The sequence below is a fragment of the Anas platyrhynchos genome, chromosome 3 (genome assembly GCF_047663525.1).
Source record: "Anas platyrhynchos isolate ZD024472 breed Pekin duck chromosome 3, IASCAAS_PekinDuck_T2T, whole genome shotgun sequence".
NCBI lineage: Eukaryota > Metazoa > Chordata > Aves > Anseriformes > Anatidae > Anas > Anas platyrhynchos.
In genome coordinates, this window is record NC_092589.1 from 58,003,838 (window position 1) to 58,031,356 (window position 27,519).

General features: G+C 41.3%; 1 protein-coding gene across 2 annotated transcripts in view; it reads right to left on the reverse strand.

The window, feature by feature from the left end:
• The window catches only part of AIG1 (androgen induced 1), a 121,745-nt gene that overhangs the window by 49,961 nt on the left and 44,265 nt on the right, over window positions 1–27,519 (reverse strand). For both annotated transcript variants that reach the window (XR_011808356.1, XM_027454424.3), the window contains exon 3: window positions 26,984–27,085. Coding sequence is in view for 1 of the 2 variants with exons in the window: in XM_027454424.3 (XP_027310225.3) it covers window positions 26,984–27,085 (102 nt within the window). In the remaining variant the exon portion in view is untranslated. The remainder of the gene's footprint in view (window positions 1–26,983; window positions 27,086–27,519) is intronic.

Consider the following 27,519-nt stretch of genomic DNA (forward strand, 5'->3'; position numbering starts at 1 on the left):
ACTCTGTATAATATTTTGGAGAAAGTTCTCCTTTTCTGTACTGCGCCGAGTAAATATTTTGTCAGTTGTTAAGGATGAGCTACAGAGTAAGACCCGGCAACGTATCCAAATTCAGCAGCAAGACTTGGAACTGCGTTAGAGCTTTTTCCAGATTGTGATTTGTAATGTACTTCAGAAGCCAGCAGAAAACCAACCACTTGAACTATTACAGAAAGGCTGAATGAACCCTTTTCAGAGCGCTGAAAATGTGTGTTTTTTTTCCGCACAGTTGGGAAAAAAGAAAATCATTAACGCTAGCAGAAAGGGCTGGGTGACAAACAGGGAAGTTCACTTCCCAGCTGGCCCATGGTGTGGCACCTTCTCAGACCAAGAGCTGCACCAGGGACAGAAACCTTATTGGGATGAGGCAAAAACACTGTACAGGCCAGTGCCAATGTAACGTTTTGAGAGCTAACTGCATGTGCCACAGACGCATACACACTTGCAGTTTGGGAGGAATGAGCAGGGAAAATGCAAATAAAGGCTGCCTTACTTCCTGTCGCCAAAGTGGAGCTACAGAGAAGGCACAAATGAAGACTAAACAAAGACTCATTTCAGGAACCTAATTATTTGATCTCTGCTGCGGCCAGGCAATTATTAGAAGTGATGATCACTAAAGCTGAATTCCACTGCTTAAGCCTGAAAAACATGCAGCTTATATTGACTGAGTAAAGAGAATGAGAAGTCAATGCAACTGTGCAGCTCAGCATCAATCTATAGCAATGTCATGGTAACCACTTGTTTGCACTTACTGTGCTATGCCTAACTTAAAATCTCTCCAGTGGAAAAAAAGACAAAAAAAAAAAAAAGCAAACACAAATAGATCCATATACGAGGTGCTGTTGTTTGGATCAATGAAAAGATAAAATAAAAAGCACCTTAATTTCCAATAAAACAGTCTACCTGGTTTAGTTTTGCAGCTGTATTAAAATATTTGGTATCTTGAGATGTCAGAGATATTGCATGTCTTTTACTGTTATGATTGGGGCTCAAAAAATAAATTTTACGTGTAGCATGACGAGGTACAAAAATCCTAAATCATTGGTAAGCACGCAAAGGATGGAAAGGACCACCAGGAAAGCCTAGACTGTGAGAAAACAGAAACTTGAAAAAATGATGTTCCTGTCCTCAGTAAAAGGTCTACCTGTGAAAAATTCTGTCACTACCACAGCTATGCAACACAGAGATGGCAGTTTTATTTCTTTTCATCCATCCGTTTTTCCTCTCTCCTCTCCTCTCCTCTCCTCTCCTCTCCTCTCCTCTCCTCTCCTCTCCTCTCCTCTCCTCTCCTCTCCTCTCCTCTCCTCTCCTCTCCTCTCCTCTCCTCTCCTCTCCTCTCCTCTCCTCTCCTCTCCTCTCCTCTCCTCTCCTCTCCTCTCCTCTCCTCTCCTCTCCTCTCCTCTCCTCTCCTCTCCTCTCCTCTCCTCTCCTCTCCTCTCCTCTCCTCTCCTCTCCTCTCCTCTCCTCTCCTCTCCTCTCCTCTCCTCTCCTGCCCTTCCTCCTTCTTTCCTCCCTTGCTTCATTCCTTGCTTCATTCCTCCCTCCCTTCTTGCCTTCCTTCCCCCTTTTCCCTCTTTTCTCTTTCCTTTCCTCCCTCTCCCTCCCTTCCCTCCCTCCTTCCCTTCTCCCTTTTTTTTTTTCCCCTCTCTGTATGCTTATGCTGTTTGGAGGTACAGACTTTACACAGGAGATACTGCTAGCAGAGAGCAACACTTCCTCAATCAGGAAATTTTTTAGATAGCATTTACAATCAAGCCTGGCTAATTGTTCTAATCACAAACTGACCTTCCTTCATACGTGCTCAGAGCAAAGAAAACCAGTCCTTGAGTGAAGGTGATATAGGAAAGCCACAAGAAGGCCAAAAGGATTTAATTTTTGTTGCAGCTCTACTGTGCTATTGGCAACAACATCCAAAATGTCTTGCTGAATTATCAGGCAACAAACTGAGGCATAAATTGATACAATCTACTGATTTCGGTTTGTAAGGAAAATGATTCTTGACAAAATTTACAATTTGCACTGTGAAAAACATTTCCAGGTTTGTTTCTTTAGCACGTTCATAAGCTTACCTTCTTGCTCTCCCTCCAGCCTCAGGGACATCACATCAGACAAAAAAAAAAGCACCAGCTTGTATATTTTCTCCAGACAAACATGCCCTCAGTACTGGCTTGCTGCAGAAATCCTCTATTTGCTATCCTCCCATCCCATCTGATTTCAGGAGCTTCCTGCCATGCTCTCAGGCCAAGGGCACCCACGTACCACCACCTTTCCCTCCCCATCCATTGGGTCTTCCATGCTGTCCCCTGAGCTCTGGGTGTCCCTCCATGCCACATTACAGCCCCTTCCTCCTCCTCCTCCTTCTCCCGCCTGGGGTTTCATCCACTCTTTCCTCCCATCTTATTCCTTTTCCTTCCGTCCACCATCAATCTTTTCTGATTCATTGGGACTGAAACAGAAGTGACACCACCAGCTGAAGAAGCCAGAGGCGAGGAGTGTGGTTTGTCCTGTTTTCCTGCAGCGGCTCAAACAGCAGCGCCTGCCAGCAGCCAGAGCCTTACAGCTAGAAAAAAAATTGCTAGAGGAATATAAAACTTCTGAGGAAAGTCTAGAGGGAAGTGGTTGGTGGGGTGTCTCGTGACACATGCTGCTCTCTGTTTTGAGAAAGGCTTTTTAATCAGATTTCATAAGGAGTCAAAAGTACAGATAAAACAACAACAAAAAAGATTTGGAACAGATATCGCCAGTCCATTTCATACTTTTCAGGCTACTTCTGAGAACTACAGTGCAGACCAGCCAGAGACCAGAAAGTCAACACAGGCTGCAAGATGTACCCTCATGGTGCTTCATCTCTGGGTAATGCCAAAGCCCCCTGGTATCATGAACATAACGAGGCCAAAAAGAGGAAGGAAAATGCTTACCCGATTAATTCCTACATGTTGGGAAAAAGGCATGAGATGGCACAAGGATCTCTGCCTGCTCTTTAAGGGTTGCTGAAGCAGGTGTGAAAAGAAGCTCTTCTATGCTTAGAATTTCTTCATATAAGCAAACACCACAAGAGGGATGGGACAAGGCATTAAACCTGCAGCCTCCTTTCAAGGTCTGCTCCCATTTTCAACCCATATTTATGTCTTTATCAGTGTAACTTTGCTCACTTAGGGAGGCCCAGGCCACGGGCCCATTTCATTTTTCTCAGCCTGTGGCATTCTAGAAGACCATCCAATGAGAAATGTTATTTATATACACATTCGACCAAATCCTGAAGGCTTTTATCATCTGCTCTCGCAGGCAAATGTCAATGTCCATCCCAGAATATAAGCAGTTTGCCTGAAGAGAAAATGGGTAAGGATCTAATTTCCATTGACTTCAGCATCAGAAAATCTTTCATCCCCTGCCACTTCCTTAGTGCCCTTCTGCTGTCCCAAGTACTATTGCTAATAGCCAGCTGTTTGAACTGTTGTTCAGACGTTGTGCTTGCCTGAAAAATCTACCAGTGCCACAATCAATAATAGGCGTGGCAACGCTGCAGCTATTTCTTACATTTTAATTATTTGCTACTCTTGAGAAACTGCGTTAGCTCATACACCATCAGTAAAGAATTTAACTTCTCTTAATCAGAAGGGACACAATAAACTGTCATTGCCCCTTTCTGGTATGCACGTGATATCTCAGTGAGATTGGAGATGCGAATCTTCTCAGCGTTTCAACAGCCAAAGTCCTTTCCTTTTGTGTCAAATTTGTACTATCAGTAAGAAACACCACTGAGCTCCCAAGCCATTTAGGCATGTGTTTCTAATTATTTTCTTTCCGTCTGTTACCCCAAATTAGAAATTACATTAGTATATAAACACAAGTTTTCCCAGTCATGGTTTATCTTTTCATCTTCCTGCTGGCTTAACAAATGAAGTCCTAAGAAGTTATTTATATATGTTAAAAGTTATAGCCTGCTTATGTGTATTTACTTGCATACAGAGCCAAGAAAAGACTATGCTTAAAAATTAAGTACGGTCCAAATGAAGGTCATTGCTTCAACAACAACAACAAAAAGGTATTGCTTTCCTCAGTAGTTTGTCTCAATGAGGTGTGTTCCATGTTCTTATCAACCATAAAACCTGACTGAGGTTAAGTGAATGAAGGGAGAGAGTCAGCGACTAAGTAAGGAGATAGCAGATAACAGAATCAGGAAATTAGGTATATGCCAACAAAGGATTAACTACACAGACACAGTCCTCTAATCTACTCTATCTGGCATCTGGCCTGGAAGAATTTGCAGTGCATGTATGCTCACTACCTACATCTGGCTTCAGCGGTGCACATGCACATGCCTATCCCCAAGTTCTACCACGTATCTGAAAACACACCGCAGACATCCATTTTTTTGATGTGTGCATGTTTAAGTTACTTGCTTTTAAGAAACACATCATTTCTGGGATATCTGGCAATTCAGACTGCAGCACTTACTTCTTTAAGCCCAGTGACTGAAAGCAAGCTTCTGCAATTTTGTTTACTGCTGTGAAGAAATTCGCACTGCATCTTGACAGCACATAAGATGACATATGATGAGGAAACAGCTTAATAAGGCAGGCAAATATCAAATAGCAATTCAATGCAGCTTGAGAAAAACACTTTAAAATTTTGCTTTGAAAAGTTCCATTATATATATTTTAAAATCTGTGAGTGTGCTTCTTAAAAAGCAAGCCATTGGATAATTCCTTTCTGCACTGAAAGAAATGACCAAACTTGTGTTGATGTCAAAGGGGTAAGACTTCACTTCATATATCAAAACAGTAACTTCATCAAATGATAAATAGCAAAATGCTTTGCAGGGTTGTAGAGTATGTTGAAAGCATGAGAAGTATACAGACAGTATTAATTAAAATTTTTTTCAGAGGCAAGAACCAGATTTGTGTAAGTATTCCAAACTTGTCCTTATTACGTGCATTATCTAGCATTTTGAACAATGCAAATTTCATCCCTCTTGAGGAAATAATAAAAAAAAATACTAGAACTTTATTTCAAGAATGATCAAAGAGAACTAATGAAGCAATCTTAACTTCACCAAAAGGAAGACAATATAGCAGACATCCTTACTTTTTAAAAAAAATATTTTATTTTAATTTTATTTTTTTCTTTTATGCTATGGGAAAAGGAATAAAGCAGTGAAAAGCTAGAAGCAGCTGGGGAGGATTCCTCTTGCACAAGCTCCATGAGGACAGCTGTATGGTTATCCTCAAGGGTAATGTATACAAAAGTGGAGATTTATCTCACAGCACAACTGCAATTTCACACCATACACGTCTCAGTGGGCAGCCTGTGCAAATCACTGTAATTCTGGCAATATAAACCACAACACAAAGTCCTTCTAGCCTATGGCACAGAAAAGATGCAGGAGGACTTCAGGAGAGCCTACCATCTCCATTGCTCCTCAGTTCCTTGGAGCACCTTTCAGAAGCTCCATGCAGTTCCTTGCCTGAAGCTCCAACCATCTGTAAACTAAGTATTTCTTCACATTTAATTTATAATTATCTTTTTCACACTGTCATCTGACCTTCCATTCAGACACCTAGTCAGGACTCCTTCTCCCTAGAAATCTGGAAGGACAGGATTGTTATGATTTGAGCTGTGACAACACCTTTCATTTTCATCTAAAATGTCAGAATTGGGAGGGATGAGAAACCAAACTGAACTGAACAGTGAGGTGGGTTTTTAAAAAAATGTACATCTATGGTTAGTCTCCAGCCTTAATTTTGAGAACTGTAATGAACTATATGTTTATGGAGGCAAACTTGACAAACCCTTAATCAAATTTTTCCTTTCAGAGTATAAATTACAATCATTTCCAAAATTATCTTCCACACACCACTGCAACAACAAACACAAGTCCATGCTGATGAGAATATCATCTCACTGGCTGATCTAATCTCACTGAGAGAAAGGGAGGCTTATAAAAAATGTTTAAAGACTAAACATTACAGCTAGTGCCAAGTTTCGCTTGACTCATGCTATATGGAAGCAGAGGCCCAAATAGCCAATGTTCTTCTCTGCCAGAGGCCCACGTTCTCATGCACAAACACATTTTACAAACACATTTGCCAGTCATATTTCCAGGAATCACCAAGTTCTATTAAAGAAGACATTTAGTAGCTCATATGACACCATATACTATATTTAATTTTCTCTTTAAAATGCATTACGATATGTTTTCTCAAATATAATTTACTCATAATCTAAACATAATCCCGATGGCTTGGAGTACACAGATGTCTATGGGTGACAGATACTTTGGAAAGGAAAGCCTTGAATTCATTGTTTCTGAGAGGTTCTAGATTTTACAAGGCCACTCCAGGAACTTTCAAATAATATTAAAAAACAAAACAAAACAAAACAAAACATGAATGCATAGAAGTAACAAGCATCTGTCAGGCCTTAGTTCATACTGTAGTTCAAAAGCAACACAAAGAAATGCATGCAAATAGCATTCCAGTTTTGGTGCTTCTGGTGAGATTTTAACTAACCAGGAAATTTTTGGTTAAGAGCAAACCAGAAAAAAAAGCTATGAAAAGTCAGCATATTCCAGCTCCATCCTCCCTGAAGGCATCGCCGAAATGAAGATTGAAACCTCTGGCATTTCTGATCCTCCTTCTAGAGGGAAGCAGAGAGTCGGTCTTCCTTATCCCAGTGAGTAGACTGTGCAAGTGTATGCTGGCATTTTGAGAAAGAACAGGGACGTATCAGAGGCCAGAAAATCCCTTTCCATAGGTTGTCCTCACTGAAGCAGACCCATGGGACGAAGGAGAGAGGAAGCAGTGCGGGGTGGCAGGCTGCGGCTTGGGCAGGAGCCCAGGCTGCTGAGTGCGCAGAGCCTGGGAGCGGGACCGCGGGGAGGGCAGGGCACGGCTCCGCCCGACCTCATCGAGAAGGAATCCTGGAAAATGTAATCCTGGGATCTGCTGGGATTTGCAGACCTCCATAGAAAGGCATATTTGGAAGGAGCACAAGATAGGAGCAGTCTCCTTTCTAATAACTGAGGGAAGTCTGAAAGGAACGAGAGCTGGTGCTGGTCTCTCTGGAGAGCAGGGCCACAAACCCCCGTGTTGGACTGTCCCTGCCGAAGCCTGGGAGGCAGCCAGTAACTTAACCACTGCAACACCTGGGGTAGCATTAAACCTTGTGAGCAGGCCTTAAAACAAAACAAAACAAAACAAACAAAACAAGCCTTATTAGAAGTGGTTTTGGTTGCTTGTTTGTTTAGACTTTGCCACTGGGGAAACAACTTTCTTCAGAGCGAAGCGGTATTGTTTGTCTTGAAAATAACTTGATAGGCAAGGCCTGCAGGGAGGATTGGCCTGTAACATGCAGGAGAAGCACACGCAGTGGTAATGGATTCAAAGGTTAAGGCAGAGTCAATGAGGAAACTAATTGGGTTAATGAATGCCCTCAGCCAGCCACCCACCCACCCCTTCACCCAAATACAATGGCGTAGCTGCACTCCAGATCTGGGTACACCCCCAGGCGGGATGAGGAGACCCAGACACCCCAGCAACACCGTCAGAGGCATCACACAGACACGTAGGTGGTGAGCCCCGACCGTGTAACCAGACAGTGGTACCGCGCATGGTGCCCGGCAGCCTGACTGACCTGGGGCTGGCAGAGGCCCTGCTGGCTGCCGTTTGGCCTCCTGCAGTGCACAGGCTACAGGATTTTGTTCCGCAGCTGAAAGAAGCTGTTCTTTATAAGCATGTGGGTGTCGCTGAGCCCAGTGTGATCAGGTTTAACTTAACTACAGGCCATAATGCAGGCGGAAGGCTCGCCGGCTTCCCCAGCCACCTCTGTAGCTGGACTCTCTCACACCGCCCCCTGAAAAGCCAAGGCAGCTAAGTCAATATCCCAGCACGGCTTCAATTCAAGCAACATTTTGGGCTGCTTCACCAGCTCTAGGTGGCCCTGCTTGAGTGAGGGGCTGGACCAGATGACCTCCACAGGTCACTCCGGCCTCAACCAGCCTGTGATGCCGGGTGGCTTCTGGAACAATCTCCCAACCTTCTCCTCTCCGATCCCAGATTCAATAAACAAACTCTACCCAAAATTCCAGTTCACAGCTGGTAATCAGTTTACTGTGACTGGCTTATTGAAAGTTATCCCCCTGGATATACTAAAAAGAGGTGAATAATGGCTGTGCAGGCCACTGTATGTCCATATAACAGCGATGTGTTTCAGTCTGTCAGGTGTGAGTCCCTGGAAAGCTAGGTGCTATGGCAGGGCTATCTGTGCTGGATTTATGAGCATATACAATGTACCTTTGCTAAGCTCTATCATTCTATCCAAAAAGGAGAAACCAAGATTGTTGTATCTTCTGGCTTATTTGGGGCTGTGAAATAAAAAGAGAAACAATAATGCAAACTCTCATGCAGGTAAACTGAGCTGCAGAATTTGCTGTCCTTCCTGGGGTAAAGCTTTTTCAAATGCAAGAAAAAAAAGGATAGGGAGGGCTTTAAAATGAGTCCAAAGGCAGGGAGCCTTAAATTCAGCAGCACTGACAAGTAATGAGCTCACATCTGTCTCTAATACAACCAGAAGTGGTTAAGTGTTACACCTAGTCATCTAGGTCAACTCTGTGTAAACTATTTATTGTCTACAACCTATTTTCTCTCTCAGGCTTTCCTCCTAAAATAAACAGCACTGTGCTCCACAGAAGGCAGATGGTGACCATCTCAAGTTGTGTGTGTGCTGATGTGCTGAGGACGATCAAAATGAGCTGCAAGGGGATGCTGAACCCATTCATCTGCTCACAGCTCAGGTGCCCCTTATTAAAAGAGGGTATTGGAGCAGGGCAAGCAGATCCACCAGTGGTACTGGGAGACTGCAGGATATCTCCTGCAAGACTCTGAAGGGTCTTAGGCTGATCAGTTTATCCAAAAGAAGGTACTCACAGAATCTCACCCTGCACAGAAAACAGTGATACTAAACAACAAATAAAGGGCTCTTTAGCATAGCAGTGGAAAGCACAGCAAGCTGAAGTCAGACAAGTTAGAAATTTGGAAAAGAATTAGCAGTGACAATGAGTAATGACAGGAGCAAGCTGCTAAGGAAAACAGAAGATTGTTTATCTCTTCAGTTCATGACCAAAGGCTTTTCTGAAAGATAAACTTCAGAGAAACTAAAGTTACTGGGCGCACTACAGGTGCAAGTGAAATGTTAAATGGGCCTGTGTTAAACGGGAGGTCAGACAAAATGATCTAATATTTTTTTCTGCCCTTAAATGCCATGAATGTCTGGGTTTGTCTGCGTGGTATTTGGTTGGTAGGTGAGAACTCACTCTGTTTCTGAGTCTGGATGAATCCAAGCCAGCAAGGAACCTGGAGCTGTGTAGCTGTGGTTAGCACGGTGCAGAATCCAACCTAATAAACTTGCTCCTGGCTCAGAGCTGGCTGATGTCCGGCCAGCTCTGAACACAGAATAAAGTTGCATGTCTGCAAAATACCATACAGACACACCTACCCCAACCCAGCAAGCCAGCCGCCCTCGCACATTTTCGCAGATAAGGAGACAAAAGGCATGTCTGTGCCACGTCCTGGAACGCGGTGCTGAGATTTCGGAGATGGCACTCACTATGCCAGCTGCGCAGCCCGCGGCAGCACCCTCCCCTCCATCCCAACGAAAGAGGCTGGCAGAGGGACCAGCCTGTCCCCTGGGGCCCAGCCGGTGCTGACCGGGCTGTGCTGCTTGCAGAACCAAATCCGTTTGTTGGTGCAGGGGCTCTCCTACGTGGCGCTGGCAAACAACCATCCACAGTGTGGGGTGGGTGGGCACAAAGTCTTCTCACTGCATGTGCCACTCTGAGGCAAATTATATCACAAATTAATGTTTTCTGGAGCAAGAATAAGGGCTCAAAACATGCTTGCTGGTCATGGCTGGAGCTTAACTGCTCCAAAAGGACAACCTGCATTTCCCTTCCATCACACTCTCAGCACCTCCTCTGTGACCTTTCTCGTTTTCTCAGCACGAACCAAACTAAAGCAATTCTGACTGCAAAAGGAGTGTTGTGGTTGCACACTTTTCTGTGCTCGGCATCTGAGGAGTAAACTAATGAACAAGGTGATAAGAATGTGTGTTGGACAGGCAAAGAAGGCCAAACAAGGTTAATAGATGCTAATATCATTGTCACCACCCAGCCTACCTTTACTGAAAACAGAGTAAGCAGCACATTGAAAACCTCAGTTTCTCAGCACAGAGCTCTGCACCAAACGAACAGCACAGCTTAAGCAAAGAAGACAGAACATGGTCCGAAGGGAAGACCATTTTCCAAAAGACCTTATGCCACAGGACAGAATTCATGATGTGAAGAAGTTATTCAAGTAACACTGCAAACCAAAAGTGAAATTCAGACATCCACTCCACTTGGTATCAGCCGGCCCAAAGCAGTAAGAGCTGGGAAGGAATTAGTATGGGAGAAAGTATTAACCACTTCTTCATGAAAATGAATATAGCAGAGCACTTTTTAAAATATCTTAAGATTTGGAAGAAGCAGCAGAAGTTTACACAGAACTCAATTAAAAAATAAGAAATACAAATGTAGAAAACAATCAATATAAGCTAATGTGTCGAGTAAAACTCCTTGGTACCAGGCTGTACTTACTGTGAGACACAGAATCTTCTAGGAACAACTGACCCTTCGTCATGTGGTTTTAAAGTCATTTGGTTCTGTATTCAAAGAAATAATGAAGCTCTTCCAAAGACTAATAAGCAGTAACTGTATTCGAAGTGCAGTAGCTACGGTTCTATAAGAAGTCCTGAAGTTGTAATAAGTGTGAAAGATGAAACTGAAAAAAATCACTGATACTAAATACATGGCACTGAAAGTTAAGCCTTTCCTTCAGTGTAGTAAAGCAGGTGACATGTCCTACGCTCACAGCACTGTCATGTATTTCATGACATTTTTTTTTTTTCTTATGGCATCAGATCCTCAATTTATGTGATTAGTTGATTATCTCAGGTTTTATTCAATAAAAAAGGTATTCCAATCCTTCATGACGTGAAGAAGAGCTTAACACCGACCATAAGTATTAAACTACAAAGGCAAAACTTGCATTTTTCTGAGCTAATGCTCTTTCTAATTCTGACCATTCATATGTTAATGCTTGCAGGCTTACCTTCCAGACCACTGACACCTGGTAAAGAGCCCAAAAATACTGGCACCAATACAGGATGCTCAGGGTTTATCCACATGTTTCACACTGAGACTACGTAAAGAAATACTCAATGAGAAGGACTGGTGCAGGAGCAGTACTAGCACATACGACTTTCTCCACAGGATAGCTCCTGAAAGCATCCTGTGTAGCTATGTGGGTGGACAGTTCCTTGAAAGAATAATACCCAGTTGAATGAGCAGAGTATTTGGAAAGAGGCACTGGGAGTGAGGGGTGTTGAGCAGTATTTCGGCTACTGCAGATATGCTATAAAACATGTTAAACAATTGAAAAAGACATATTAATGGCAGAAAAGAGACATCTAGGATGATAGCAAACAAAGTTAAGTTCTTCTGTAACCATAAGACTTTAAAAGTTGAAAACTCTTTCTTCCATCTCTATTGTGCACCAGTATGATTCTCAAGAAAACACCACCCCAGTTGCTGTGCTAGGAACAAAAACAGGATGGATATTAGACATTGGAAACTCTCCATTTGCCTTTACCACAGGTTGTTTTTTTTTTTTTTTTTTTCCCTTCATAAGAAGGGCAGCCGGGCATTCCCTTGAGGCAAACAGAGATGTTTTCAGAACATCATGCAACAGGAATACTCCCTGACAACATGTCTATAATAATATGTTCTAAGTACAACTTTCTGTGCTGCACCTCAGGCTGTTTGGTGGTGGACATATTTTTATGCCCATTCATTGCCTTGGACCTGTGCAGGGACCAATGCAACTACACAACAGCCTTTAAAAAGCAGGACATCTCATTTGGCCACACATACGCTCCTAACTAGTCAACATGTCCATAAATTTTTCTGAGAAAGTATCTATGTATCATCATTATCCAGTTTCTCAATCAGCAAGGTGGAAAAGGTTATGATGAAAGAAATGTACTTAGTCACTCGGTATCTGGCGAGAGGCAAGATTCCAACCCACTCCTCATCCCAGCATCTGGTTTCCTTACACAGCCTCTCTGTGGCCAGACTTTGATAAAGAAGTGAAAAGTGAGACAGTGCCAAATGCCATCCATGGCTCTGCTGTGGATAGACTTGCAAAGGAAAAAAAAAAAAAAAAAAAAAAAGGAAGGAAGATATTCTGGGTTCGTTTCAGTACCCCAAGGCTTCACTCAGCACACAGCGAACATAAGTACCACCCCAGGCGGTGCTTCCCCAAGCACTAACAACAGGTCCTGGGCTTGAGGGGTATGCTAGACAGCCCGACTCAGGTTTGGTAGATACCCTGCTATGAACGCAGCAAGAGGAAGAAGATTTTTGACTCTCACATGCTCTCAGAGCAGCTGCCTTCTCTTCGCATTGCTGTGAACCACAGCTGCAGTAGCCCTGTTCACTGAAAATAAAATTTCTCTGTGCTGCTGATGGCTCTTTCCTTTTCACATCTGGAGACTGTTAACTGTTTCCCATGTGGTCCGAGTTTTAGCAGCAAAAACACTCCAACAAATTCTAGTAAAATTGATTTATTTTTATTAACTGGACACTGGATACCAAAATAATGCTGTATGAGCGACTTTATTCTCCCTTCCTCTTCAAATTGACATTTCACCTCGACCTGTTCTACAAAATAAATAGTAGGGGAGCCTCATGTTTTAGCAGTTGGAAGTTCAGAACTGAAAAGGTCAAAAGCTGAAAATAATTTAACCGTGACATCTCTGCTGTTTAGGAGAGCCTAAGTACCTGTGAGCAGCAGAAGTCGCAGCTGAAACTCAAACTTGACTGCGAGGCTGTGACTGCCCTGTGGCTACCAACAGCTTGGAGCCACCCCACTTTGTGCAGTCATAATTTGCTGACATGGGAAGAATTATAGTGGCAGAAATGGAGCACACTGCTTCAAATCTTCGAGGAACAAAATACTACAGGAGCAAAAAAAGTACACATATATATATATATATTTATTTTTTGCAACTGCATGAAAGAAGAATCCAGATAAATACAGCAAGGGGGAACGCAGAGTGGCGCTGGGAAAATGGTTTTAAGCTGCTGGCATGGAGGAAAAATTACCCACGTCTTGGACAGCACAATTTACTACTCTTCCGGGCCCTCTTCCCAAGCTTTTCTGCTGCCCACGCTGCTACAGCATTTGTTGCTGTGTGAGGGGCTGACAACCCAACGCACCCTGGGCTGCAGCCTGAGGCTTTCTGCTGCTGCTGCTGTGGCAGAGGAGCGTGCTCGCACTGTGACTGTGCTAGGGAGGGTATTTCATTTGGGGATTTACGTCGTGGAGAAAGGTGATGGAGTGCAGGATGCACAAAGGCTGTGTTTGGATGGCTTACATCTAATTTATGCACGGGTGTATAGAGGCATGGACTGTTCAGAGAAGGCTGCCGAACACACCAGGCTCCAGCTGTAACGTGGTGCAGCAAACCTAAACAGCTCCTGCCCCAGGCAAGCACTGGCTTCTGGAGAAAAGGTTTATTGCTCAGACCTCATCGCCACATACTCAGGAAAATGAAAGAGAATGGATTTTATTTCCACTACAAATCATGCACAGAACCAAAACCCTTTGTTGCAGTCAGAAGAAAAGCAAAAGCCTTCCTGTTGTATCCCCAAAAGTAAGACCTAAGCTTTGGAGATTATGGACCAGAGAATCATTTTAAGAGTTTTAGATACCATTCCCACTTAAGAAGAAAAAATATAAGATAGTGGAGAGATTCCTGCAGTATAAGAAATTATCTTTGAAGATTCTGAAAGCAGTGCCACTGAGCCTTGCAGCCCCTAGGTCAATGCAAGCCACTGATGCAAGAGCTCGGGCAGGGAGGGAGTGCCTGCCAAATTCCTCCTAACTGAAGCTGAAGACACTGGCCTCTGAAGGAATAAGAAAGATGGAAATGGTGGACTAACTTCTTCAGAAACACCACCACCTCTTCTGAGGGGAGCAGGAGATCTACAGGCACGGATAGATAGAGGCTGGTGCCTATAAATAGCCCCAAGCTGGCAGCACTACAGCAGTAACAGAAGCCAGACTGTGGTAACAGCCGGCTTCGCTGTAGAAATTTTCATCTTAATGCCATCTCCCTTCTTGCCTTGGGAGACGCACTCAAAACAGGTCTGGATAGTATATTAAAACTCTATCGTGCTTTCAACAAGGTTTCACAAGGTTACACGGGTAATTTTTCAACATCGCTTTAGAAAACTGCATTACTTTTTCTTTGGTTCAATCTCTACGCAATAACCTATAAAATTCCTAGATTTCACTGCTTATATGAAAATGCCAAGGAATCTGACCTTAAAATACGGTTTATATACATAGCAAGTTTTCTTTACAACAGCAGTAAGGAACTTTATAACGAAAGAATTCAGATAAACTAGCCAGATTAAAGAAGCAAATATCCTTCACTCCTTTGGCTGAAGTTGTTATTTTAAACTGATATATGTGATTTATTCCTTCAGAATTGATGTCACACCTCAATATATTAAAAAAAAAAAGAAAGAAAGAAAAAAAAAGCCTAGGTAAACGGTCTGCAATACTCTTGTAAAGTTTAATTAATTTGCTTGCAAAGTGACCTGAGCTATCTGGAAAGATTAAGTACTACTTTCTCTTCTTAGTAAAGGTTAGAATATGTTTGGCAGTTCTGCTGCAGTGATGCTAAAGAGGTTGTTTCCCATGAATGTAACAAAAACATGAGATTCTCGTGTACATCACATCTGCGTTGCATGCAGAGTGAGAGCATGAGCTAGAAGTGGTAGGAGTGAATCCCACCACTTTTCTAACCTTCTGACGCTATGGGGCTTCTGGGGCCCACATTTCCTGCAAGAGTCAAGGGGAATAATTTGCTGCTGTCACTTGTACTGACAGTAATGGCCTTGTCTGTGTCATCTGTCAGGGGACTAAGCAAGGACTAGCTCTGTTTAAATGCTGTGTGGTAGAAACATTGTCAGAGACTTTTAAACGCCAGCAATTTTACATATTGCTATTTATATTTTGAAATTGCAGTCACAATGCCATTTGAGTGTTCAGACTCGCCTCTCTCTGCCTGACAAGGTATAGGTGGGATGTTCCATGTACAAGCCAATTTGATATAATTTGCTTTCAGGTTCACTGCAAAATGTTCTTCTTTACACTGTAAAGAGGCTTACCGCTTACCAAGAGGCTGTACAGTATTATATTACATGGTAATGGTATTTCCAGAAAAAAAAAATGAATTGCACACGAATAAGGCAATGAAAATATGCAGGTAACCATGGCTACTGTTGTGAACTAAATAACATTTTTTATACAGCTGTGAATATTTGTATTGTTGCCAGTTAAGCTGTAGAGTTCAGATTCGAGACAGGGCTAGTAAACACTGAATTCTTGCCCGAAGAAAGGTACTTCCCAAAGTGAATGCAGGCCTCTACATCATGCCACTGCCCATTTTAGTGCAATTTTTTTGTCTAGTAAACACTTCTCACTTAAAATAATCAAAATACAACCCTTCATAGCCAGTAGTCAGTGATAGACTTTTGCACAAGTTACCTTTTCTGTCTTAAGGATATTTTAACTTCTGTCCCTCTTGCCATGTACCTGCAACTGCAGTTCCATAAAGGCCTTTGAAATATCTTTGTCTCAATCAAAGAGACTTTTGGAAGATCTTAAAGAGATTTCCAAGCAGAACTCTCAAATTTTCTTGGTAGTTTTACTAATGGTAACATCCATCTGGAGAGCAACAGAAAAATCAAGTCCAAGTGACAGGGGAGATGAGAGGGGCCTTTTCTGCTTTGACATTTTTTTGAATTTCCAAGTTCATCCTTCTTAAGTTATCCTTTTGTTTATATGTCAGAGTCTTTCCTCTCAAACCATCAGTCATCAAAGGACGAATGGAAAACTAAAGGATCTTTCGTCTGATAAAAAGGTACGCCCAAAAAAATTATTTGGAACAAGTAGATAGTAGTTGCTATACTAAAAGAAAACAAAAACCCAAAAGCAGCTAGTGAGATGGACCTGTACTCCCAGTAATACAAACAAACCGCAAATAATGAAACGCCTGTTGTAACTAAGTGAAGGAGAACTTAGAGCAACACCTCTCTGTTCAAAGATCGAGTCACTTCTTCCCTGCAATAGAGCGAGAGTTTGAAACCCAAGTGTGTGCTCTTTCACTCCCTGTGAATCTGTCTCCCTTGCCCAGTTTGGAGAGAAAGGATCAGTTCTTAGTAAAAGCTCTGGGTATCAAAGTAAATCCAGATTCACTTTGCAGTTGGATCTCTAACAAACATCGGTAACCCCTGGCAAACCACAAAATCTGTGTTTCAGGTTCTTCTCTGTAATATAAATCACTTCTCCCAATCTTTACCTCTTTTGTTCATTTAGACTGCAAGAGGTTTGAGGAAAAATACATTTATCTGTATCAAGTGCTCAGCTTAAAGTTACTTGAGATGTCCTTAAAAAAGGTACTGTTGTTATTACACTAATAGCCAACCTACCATACTAACATCCTACGATCCTAGCAAGCTGAGGACATGGAGAGCACGACTGCGGGAGGCTCAGCAGCCGAGTGCTTGGGCAAGCGACTGGGAGATCTGAAGAGCCCCATGGACAGGGGACAGAGGAGCAGTGAGGGTATAAAGCATTTCTTTTGTTTCTGTATGCACAAAAATGTCAGACAAAATCACTCTGCAAACAGTGATCCTGCACAGTGCTCCAAGGAAACCAAAAGAAGCCAAATTTCTGCATGCTGCTCTAGAATAAATGGAGGGTCGCATTTTCAATATATGCTGCGTACTTGAAGCTTCTCTTTCAAGCTTTCTCTCAGTGATGTGCAGTACACACAATTATCACCTCCACGTTCTACGGCTCTCTCCAGCTGACTACTATTAACACCTCTTTATTTCAATATTTGGTTTCCTCTACTTTGCTCGCTTTTCTGTCTTTTCCTCTTGACAGCCTCTAAGACTATCACTTTTTCTCCCAGCTTCTGACACACGCATTTCTTTCTCCTTCTAATTCCCTGTGATTTTTCATCTTTCATTCCTCTGTTTCAGGAGCAAAGACCAAAATGACAGCCCCCTTATGTCTCTGATCTAAGAATACATGTATTCACCTTTCAAAATGATTTGCAGCTGTATTTTTAAACAACTTGCAGCCAACGCACATTTGTTTGTTAATGGGAACATCAGTAAATCTGTGTACTAGTAAAAACACATTTTAATGGATGTTTCCTTTTTAGAATATGATATCATTTCCCGTTTCATTTTTAAAAGTGCCTTAAAATACAAAGTTCAGTAGACCAACATACATATTTCATCTTTCCCATAAATAGTTCATGAAAATTTTCTACATTACATATTGTATTTGCAAAAGAAGCCACAAAAATGTGCATAGTAGTGACTCAGCAGTTTGGAACTCTGCATATAGGGTTTATAGAAAGAGGGTAAAACTCAAAATAACAGAATAAAAACCTAAAAGCCCCAAGATGCAAATAAAATTTCTTCCTGTGGGAAACAAACTTAAGGATGTGATTTGAATATTAGAGCCGTTTTTGATAAGGAAGGATTTCCTTTCCAGGCTTATTTGAACTTTCTATACTACGCATCACGTCAGCCTACAGTGTTTTATGAGATACTAGTAGCCTGAAATTCAGTGCACAGCCCTAGGTTATGTTATTATTTGGAGCGGAGGTCACTTCTGTTCTACAGAAGAACGGACAGCAATACCAGCTTCTAGCTCTTAGCTGTGTCTGAACCCATGAACCTCAAAGTAATTAGTAAAAAGGCCATTCACTTCTTCATTGCAACTGAATGAACTGGATGCTAAGGCACATGAAAGGGAAATATCTGTGAGCACAGTGGGTATTCTGGTCTGGGGCTGCAGCTGCCCTGCTTGGGACACCTCATAACCAGAATCAGGCACAGTGATATAAATCCTGTAACAGCCACCACTGTCGTGTTAACTGTCATTACAGAGCCACACAAGATGCAGATGTTAATAAAGACGCATAAAAGCTGGCTTTTGATTGAACATTATGCAATTTCTGTAATTATTCAGTGAAATAGTGGCAGAACCAGGAATAAAACTGAAATTTAAAACTAGGGTTTAAACAGCGCCTCAAATACACAGCCTTACTTGTTTTGAAGAGAAAGCAAGCTATGCAGAGTTAAAGGACACCAGCTAATATTGCAAGAAACGGGTCAGAGGACACACAGGCCTGCCTTTTGCCACCTTGAAGCACCTCCAAGCCCAGTGCTGCTTCTTCACGGTGGAGCTTTTCCTGCTCGGGAAGCTGTGGTGTCAGAGGGAGGCACAGAGCCACCTTCCCACCCTCATGGTCCCTCTGAGAAGTGCCACCTCTGAAGGCCACTCTTTGTGCCGGGCAGGGCACCAGGCTTCGACATCAGTGATTTAGGTGAACGTCCAAAGATAAAAGGGATTATTGCAGACCTGTGTGACTAGTGGCAGTGGCTTACACGTCTATCAAAAATACCCCTCAGGCTACACCCCAAATTTGAATCTCTTGTATTTGACGAGTTACTAAAATGCAGTTTTTACCAATTTGTTTCTATGTGGGAAAGTAAAAATACGGGGACTGAACTGCCCAGCAGGGTAGAAACCAGGTTATGTCAGATGCTCATAGGCCACCAGAGCAAAAGTAGTTCCCAAGCTCAGTCCAAAACCCTTGATTTCAACAGATCAATGTGCACAAAACATTACTGCTGTGGCACTACTTCAACATATTAATCATCTGAATATGAAATGCTTTCTCCAGAAGTGCTGTCTGTTTCCAAATACAAAGACGTGTAAAAAGACAGCAATTAACAAAGAGAAAAGTTACTTTTAAAAAGTGGTAATTTGTTACAAAAACAATGTCAAAATATTTCCTTGTATTAGCATTCCTGTAGCGCTAATGATCTCGTGATGGAGGGAGAAGTAATATCTTTTATTTCACCAGCTTCAAGGGCTGGAAAAAGCATCTAAGCTTTTGGGCTGAAACTCCCTTCACCAGGTCTGCTGATTCCTCTGGTATCGTGTCCATGAGAAATAACCCACTTTCCAACAATGATAAATAGGTAAAAATCTGGTCACTGAGTTAGTGCATATGTCTTCAATTGAAGGAAATGCTGTCTGCCAAGCTTCAACCAAGTAGATCATAGGTCTGTGAAAAAAAAAGAATCTAAAAGCATGGAATCCAGTTGCTATAGCGGCAAATTAAACAAATAAATGAGATACCATGGAATGCTGCAAAATATTTGTGGTCTGATTAAGTCATATTTGCCACATGTGTGAATCCTAACAGCACAGTTTAGTACAGTGGGTACAACATAGTACAAATACACTTTTATCATATATACATATTAATTCTTATCTGAGTGAGTGCTAATGAATGTTAACAAGTGTGTCCAAGGATACAAAACCCTGCACTTTATTGTAATCATAAGGCAAACTATAGTCCTCTTAAATGCATAAAGATAGACAATAATTGCATATTAAGCTATTACGTCTTTGAAACAATACTTGCATCCTTTCCTGTGTTTGCATGGCCTGCTGAAAAGATAAGGCTTTTTTTGTAGTGATCACTTCTAAGATGACTTTCAGACGGGGTGCTTTACAATACATAACCTGTAGCAGGGAGCTGACATTCTAAACTTTCTTTAACATGAGCAACACCCCCAGTATATAATTTTTTTTCCAGTGAAACGTTCTCCTTTCTTGATAAAAGACGTTCTTTGAATGTACTTATTGTTAATCATAATCCTGTATCAGTCACAGTTTGATCTGATCACCTGGCTATGTTCACAGGAAAAAAAGCACATGAGAAAAAAACAGAAATCTATTATGTTGAAAGATAAAGCAGGCACCTGATTTTAATTAAGAGAGAAAAAGGCATGCAGATTGTTATCAAAATGTTTATAAATTATTGACGCATTTTGTACTGATTTATAAGTTGAACATTATTTTATACCCTGCAAACCACATATCTGAGATGTTGTGTGGTAGCAACAGAAAGACATACCAGCTTAAGCACCCCAAAAGAAATGTGCATGGCTCCAGTAGTGAATATGATGAGCAATGTAAGCTGCCCTGAACATGAATGGTCAAACAAAACTGGCATTCTTAATGCTGTCAGAGTTATGGGGACGAAGTGAATGGGTTTCTGTCCCACTCTGCTGCTGGTTTAACAAACAAACCCTGCCTTCCAGGGCCAAACCCTGGGTCTAGGAAAACACTGCTCAGAGCACTCCACACCCAGAGGAAGACAGAAAGTCTAAGACGCCCTTTGGACATCTTTCTGGGGCTTTTCATTGGGCGTTTGTTTTGTGCCCATAGTAATCACTTTGCCAAACATTTCTACGAGCAACTTCATCTGAAAATCTGTTTCTGAGCTTTATTATTTCTATTACCACTAGTATTAATTTCAAGGTTACCCGTGACTTTTTCTGTTAAAGCAGAAAGGGTTGAAATGCAGGCGGTACTCTTCCTTACCACTGGTGCCTCAAATACATGATCTTCCAGCATGCTCGCATCCCTCAGCAAGCAAATAAGCTCATCTGACTGCTGTAACATGCAACACAACTCTCACTTCACATCTGATTGGGAAAAATAAGGCACGCTCTGAAGAGGCTTGTTTTCAGCAGCAGGCCTGGAGGTCTGAGGGTCGGAGTTTTGAGGGTCAGTCAAGATAGTGGACAGCATTGGCAGATAAAAACAGAGATAGCGAGGCACCTGTGCCATTCTACAGACAGCACCTGGATACAATTCATATGAACTTCGTAAAAACAAGTTGCATGTGGTTTTATCCCTAAGAAGCTCCTGGCATTTCACCATGCAAAAATTACTTTGTCTACCCGGTAGACCTATGTTCAACAGCAACAGAAGCCATCGTACCCCTCTCAACAGCAGCACCACTGAGCCATCTCCTTGCTCTCACCTCCTCTGATTAGCAGATTGCAGGGAAGTTTTCCCAGGGAAGTGATGGAAAGATGTGGTAAGGAACTCATACTCTTCATTTCCTCTTTTTAACTTTTTCCTTCTTTGCTTCCCTCCCCAAGATCCTCGTTATCATTTTGCCTCTTCCATCTTGTTTACATTACTTTCTGTTTCCTTTTTTATTCACTTGCTTCAGCTGCCTTTTTTTTTTCTTTTTAGGTTGGAACAGTATCAGCTGACTTTGATTCTTTTCTTTCCTCACACCTATCTTTTCCCCTCGTCTGACTATCTTTCCCTAACCTTTTTTTTTTGCTCTCTCCCCTTCGCCCTTCCTTTGACAGCCACCCTCCTTGTTTTGCTGTGGACACTATGGGCTTTCAGCCTCTGTGCTAACAGGCTGAGTTACATCACCTTGTCAGCAAATGAAGGCAGACTGCAGAAAAATATCTGATCCGGGGAGCTTGGCTCTCAGGCTTTTCATTTGTAATGCTCACCTCTAGAACAGGGCTCACAGGTTTAACTTAAAGACTCAACAATATTTTATGACAGGTCTATCATTATTATGTGTTGGGTGCTTATGCACGGGGAGGAGGCTGTGTGTGTGCTTTCTGTGGATTACTAGAAATAACAAATACCCAGAAACATTCAGCACCTGTGCTCAGTTAGAAAGCTGTCTTCAACTTACTGTGAAGAGTCTCCTCTGGCAGCTATACAGCGGTGTTAAGGCCAGCTGCCCACTCCACAAAAACACCGTGATGTTACTGCATTAGGTTAAAGGAATTTCCTAATGGTCTCAGGGGATGCCACCCACGTAATTCCATCTTCTTTGTCTAGAAGCCTCTCTCCGTTTGAAAGTGCTAGCTATCACAAATTTTGACATACAACCAATTTCCAGGCCCTTCACATAAGTAACAGAAAATCAAAAAAAAACAACACATTTTTATGCGATTGCTCTTCTTCTCCCCAGAGTGGGGGGATAATTGGTCCTACTGTATTCATGCTCCAGTTGTGGAGCTGGCTGATAATGAGGAGCGATACCAGACACAGCAGCATAACTACAGTATGAACATGCAAGGAGTGTACAGATCCAACAGGATTATTTTCACTCTTTTTATAAATACTCTGAGTCCCCAAGGGACCAGCATCAGTGCTATTCTTTTCTTAAGACAGATGTTTAAATCATAGCCATCTAGAACTGGGTATTCTGTGGGAAATGAAGTTTATAATTAAGCTACAAATTTTTCCATGATTGCTACCAGAAATTTTGCAAGCTATGTAACAAGTGGAAAATACCTCCTGGAGCACTGGAGATCTTATTCACACCTAGCATAAGAAAATATTATAGATGATTCAAGAAGAGCACTTAACTTGTAATATCTTTGAGAGCCCTAAAAACTGGATTTAGAAACAAATCCAGGAACAGGTTAAATTTCTAGATGTAAGTGTGAGACATTACCAAGGTGCACTATATAGAGTAAAAACAGCCCCCATATGGGATGTTGGTGTATTAGCATCCTCAAGAAGTATAATACTATACTACACTACTTCAAATGAGTCATTTATGAATAGGATTTCAGGACAACATACTCGATGAAAACACTTTGCTGAAAGAAAGGTCATTTCCTTGTTTGTACATCAGAGTGAGCATGGTGTAGCAACTGACCTGACTAATGAGGATGAGATGGTTTCACCAAAAATCACTAGTTTTGGACCTTTGAACCTCTACAGGTCAGGTTAACATGAATTTTAATTTTTGCTTAGCTTTTGTATTTTTATGCTCACTGAATCATTAAGGAAAAAAGCTTTCAACCAGAAAAAAAAAAAAAAAAAAAAAAGGAACAAACCAGCCAAGGCCACTGGATCTAAGACAAGACTGCCAGGAAGAGCAAAAGTCAGATAGGTGACGGGAAGGGCTCTGTACCACTCTCCAGTGGGCTGAGGTTTTCAGCTGAGCAGCCAGAAAGAAAAAGAGAGGCAACTTGACAAAGAAGAAAAGATGTGTCACTTGGACAGGCTCCTTCCTCTCTTGTTTGTGTCTGCTATTTGTCCCTGGTTTTGTGCAACCTCTTGAGTGCCTTTGTTTCCAAAAAGTGGAATGAAAAGAATAGATTGCTGAATGGAAAGAGTGCATACAGATTGTAGTGGCACATAACCCATGCAATAATCAATTTTCCAGCTCCTCAGAGTTTGACTGTATTCCCCTTCCCCAGCCTCTCTCCTCTAGAGTTTTCTTATAAAGACAACTCTTTGTTTCCAACCTCCAGAGACATTAAACTCTTCACTAAGTAAACTCTATCTCTGTATTTTACTTTCCTTGCCACAAACAAAAGATGATTCACATCTTTAAAAGGAATTTGGGACAGTGTCTATGAAAAACACAGAAGGACTCTTGCTGAAATGGTATGCTAACTTGGATAAATACTGTATGCAATCCTGCCATGTAACCTGGCTCAAAATCAACAGTGCTCAAGCTTAAATTAATTCAGACTACAGATCTGTTTATGTGGGCATCAGTTAGAATAAGGGCAACCTCTAGTTTCATAGTCTGTGCTAATATCGAAGAGAATATCACTTTTGGAAGCAGATGCTCTCCATGCATCATCCTACCCAGTCCCAACACAAAAGGGTAAAACAAATGAACAGATATGAATTCTGTTACTGTGACATACCAGTATAAAGCACTGAAGGTTAGCCTTTGATTAAAAATGCCCAACACTGATACAGATCACATAAATGGCCATCAGAAAAAGGGAAATAATATTTCTCATAGAAAATACACCTATGGAATATGGGGTTGATGTGGATCCACAGTGCAGGGCAGTCTCAAGAACATGTACAGCATCTTTGATGGAAAAGTTCAGTAATTTGGCAGCTAAAATGGTAGCCAGCAAAGATTAATTCATCTGCATCATACCTAATAAATACAGGATGTGAATGTGACACTTCAGAAACAGACCCAGGCTTAGATGTAGCCTTACTCTTCAATAGTTGTCTTTACAGAGGTAGATTATTCCTACTGAGAGAACCTTAACATCAGCTATTCAGATGTGGTCCTTCGTGTAATAAACACAGATGAAGTCCTTGCTCTGCTAAAAGCAACAGCAACCCTACCCTTGCTCCCCCCATGATTTCTCCAGCCTTAGTGATACCATTGGTTATGAATGAATCAACTGACTGAGGTGGTGAAATATGTGAGCTTTATGGAACGGTACAACTCTATTAGTCATGCCTTTCACAAGTGTACAAATCTGTATGTATGGGGTACCATCTGGTACCACAAAGTGCCACCGACTACACAGATCTTCTGTAGACAAGAATTGTATTTTTAACGACTGTAGCATATATGTAATAGAAACATTGTTCTTAAAACCAAAGGCAATTTCATAGTCTGGTAAATCGTTTGTGATTTGACATTTGTGTACTGTGATGAGCCTTTGAGCCTTCTTCTGTTTCTACAAAACTTTATAAACAATACTAAGAGTAATATTAAGAGTGAATTGGTAATGGGATTGCATAGCCCTGGGGCTCATTTCCCTTAATTATATACAAAGTTCTAACTGCAGAGAATGGATGCAAAGGTGGCAGAAGGAAAAAGGGTGAAGAAAACTAATTACTGTAAACTAACAAAGCAGCATACAGTGCTGCACAGAGTACTTCTGCTTGGGCCAGTGCACTCAATCAGGCCAGCCCTTCAAACAATTCTTCATACAGCCTTAAAGACAGTCACCCTAAAATGGTTTTAAAGTATGAATACTCCACAGTATTTGATGTATGTCCATATTACTGTTGAGAATGATTGCTGTTATTAGAGCCACAGATTTTATGACTTATCTTTCCTTTTCACCTTGTGAATTTTGCAGGCTGATGTTGACAGTTGAGCAACTTGTTACAGCTAGTTATAATACACGTCAGAAACTTCTGAAAAAAATGATTTTTCATTTAAAGTAGGGAATCTTCTCACCATGGAAGACCTTACCATTTTTGTTGAATTTTTCCACTTTTTGTGGCTATTTTTTCTAAGCACGTGCTTAGGGAAAACAGTAGGAAAAAAACTGGACAGACTGTTTACAGGTGAAATTAGCATTTAAACTCAAATCATTAGGAGCCGCACCAGGCACTGTAGGGAATGTTCACAGAGAACAGGAACTCATCATCAACAATGTAGTAACAGAAGGACCCAAATCTTCCTGTCTGATTTCATTCTGCCAAAGGTAATCTCTTTTGTAAGTTTTGTTGTGCAAGGTTAGGCTCCAGCACAGCCACTCTTGAGTTCAGAAAAATTATCACTGAGCGTGCACAGCTGCTGTCAAAATGTACAAGAAAAGATGAGAATAAATGTTTACTTCAGTAGAAAACAATAGCTGTGGACTTTGACTTTTCTGAAACTCTGTTGCTAGAGGTCCTACCCTTTTGCCAAGGGGACCTTTATCATGTTCTCTAAAAGCCACCATGTCAAAGTTGTAACTCCGCTAATAAATGAGGCCAGCATTCTCAAGGTAGTTTATGAAGAACAATTTCTCCCCAGAATCTCCATCCTCATCCCCCAAACCCCACCGTATTATGATGGGCAATGCATCAGAATTAATTATTTTGAAAGCTGGTGAAGATAAAATGATGGCTAAAACATCAAAAAGAATTAGACTGAAAGGTGGTGAAAAGCCCAACAGTCATGAGCCTTCCCTGTGACCGAGCTGAAGAACACTTGGATAAATGGAGACCGACACAGCAAATGATTCCTTTACAAAGGACTGTCAAAAATGCCTTCTATAATGTTCCAAGCTGAAAATAAAGATGTCTAAGATGAATGCATGCAATTCATTTCAGCAAATGCTAGTGTGTCCAAAAATTACAAACAGAAGACTTCTTCAAATCTATCAGTAAGTATATACTTCTAACAAAGACACAGGAACTTGAATTGCCTTTTAGTTATGGCACAGAAGAGACTTCCTGAATACACAGGACCACTTGTCAAATGCTTCACTTTCATGAAAAATGTTACAGGTCAGGCACTTTCAGTATGTGGAATGTCACCTGGAAGAAACGTCATCGGAGTTGGCACTGATGTGGTGTTGGAAAAAATGTACGGATGGCTTGGTAGCGCTTACAAGTGTTCGGTTTGTGACCTCAAAACTCAAAGGAGGACAGTCCAAACAAACACAGTAAGATTCACCAGTCTCTTTGCTCAGCTCTACACATACACATCATCACGCTGTTTTTCTTACAACATCATAAAAAATTACAGTACCTAGCAGAAGCTGATGCTCCTCTTATCAGTAGGAACTCTCATACTGCTCCTTTAACACAAACAATTTAGGGAATAAATAGCAATGCCATCAGCCCCACTCCACAAAGGAGCAATTTATCAAGGTCAACAGCAGTGGACAAATCTTGATCTGCTGCAGATGTGCTGAAGGATAAGCTCTGTTGTCATCTACTGATGAACAACAGTGCCAAGTGGATTGCCATGGCTTGCTATGGAAAACAAAATAATAAAGAAATATTTTGCACCAACACAGCAAGAGAAGCAAACATTGCATCTTTCAACTCCAAATACTGCATAAACTGTAGCAAGCACCTGTTGGAAAAATGTAGCCCTTACCATTTAAACATACAGTTGAGAGAAATAATGTCCTCCTTGACATACCAGATAGGGCTGGAAAGTTCAAATTTCTTCAAATAAACTACTTCTATGAGTACAGATTCAGCAATTTTAAAACTACTACACCTTTGCCTTAATGCATGTAATTCCACATTTTAAAAAAATACTCTGATACAGGTTCTGATATACAAGTGTGGTATACTTGAAAAATTAGAAAGTAAGATTATTGCTAAGTGTACACGGAGTCATACACATGGAATCTTAGACTTTTATTCACACAAGGAAGCATTTGTATCACTTTACTCACCATTCCATGATTTAGCCATGCTGGTATAAAATTATCAAGCAGCTTTGGGTAAACCAGTTCCCTGTCATAGATATAGATGCTCCAAAACATCGTCACAACAAACTAGGAAAAAAAAAAAAAAAAGAGACATGATTAAATAAATGTTTCTGAGCAATTAGCTACATATTCTAGATTGCAAAGTGAGGCATTTAGCAAATGAACTACGGACAGGCATAGATACAATTGTTCTTCAACCCAATCTTGCTTTAATCAATAATGTGAACCTGGATTATTCTTTGCATTCACTGTTCCAATTTTTCTTTTTTTTTTTTTTTTGACTTTCAGCCTGGAAAAAAAATCTCTTCTTTTGACTTATGTGCCTGTGGCCAAATTACAACGGAGTACTGTACTTTAGTAGCAGATGTGGTGCATAAATAATGTTCCACCACTAATGGGACAGCAAACAAATGGAAAATCAGACAAAATATCACTTGGAATTCATAAAACATATAAGTATGAAGCATTCATCCCTGAACGGAAGTCTATAAACTCATCTT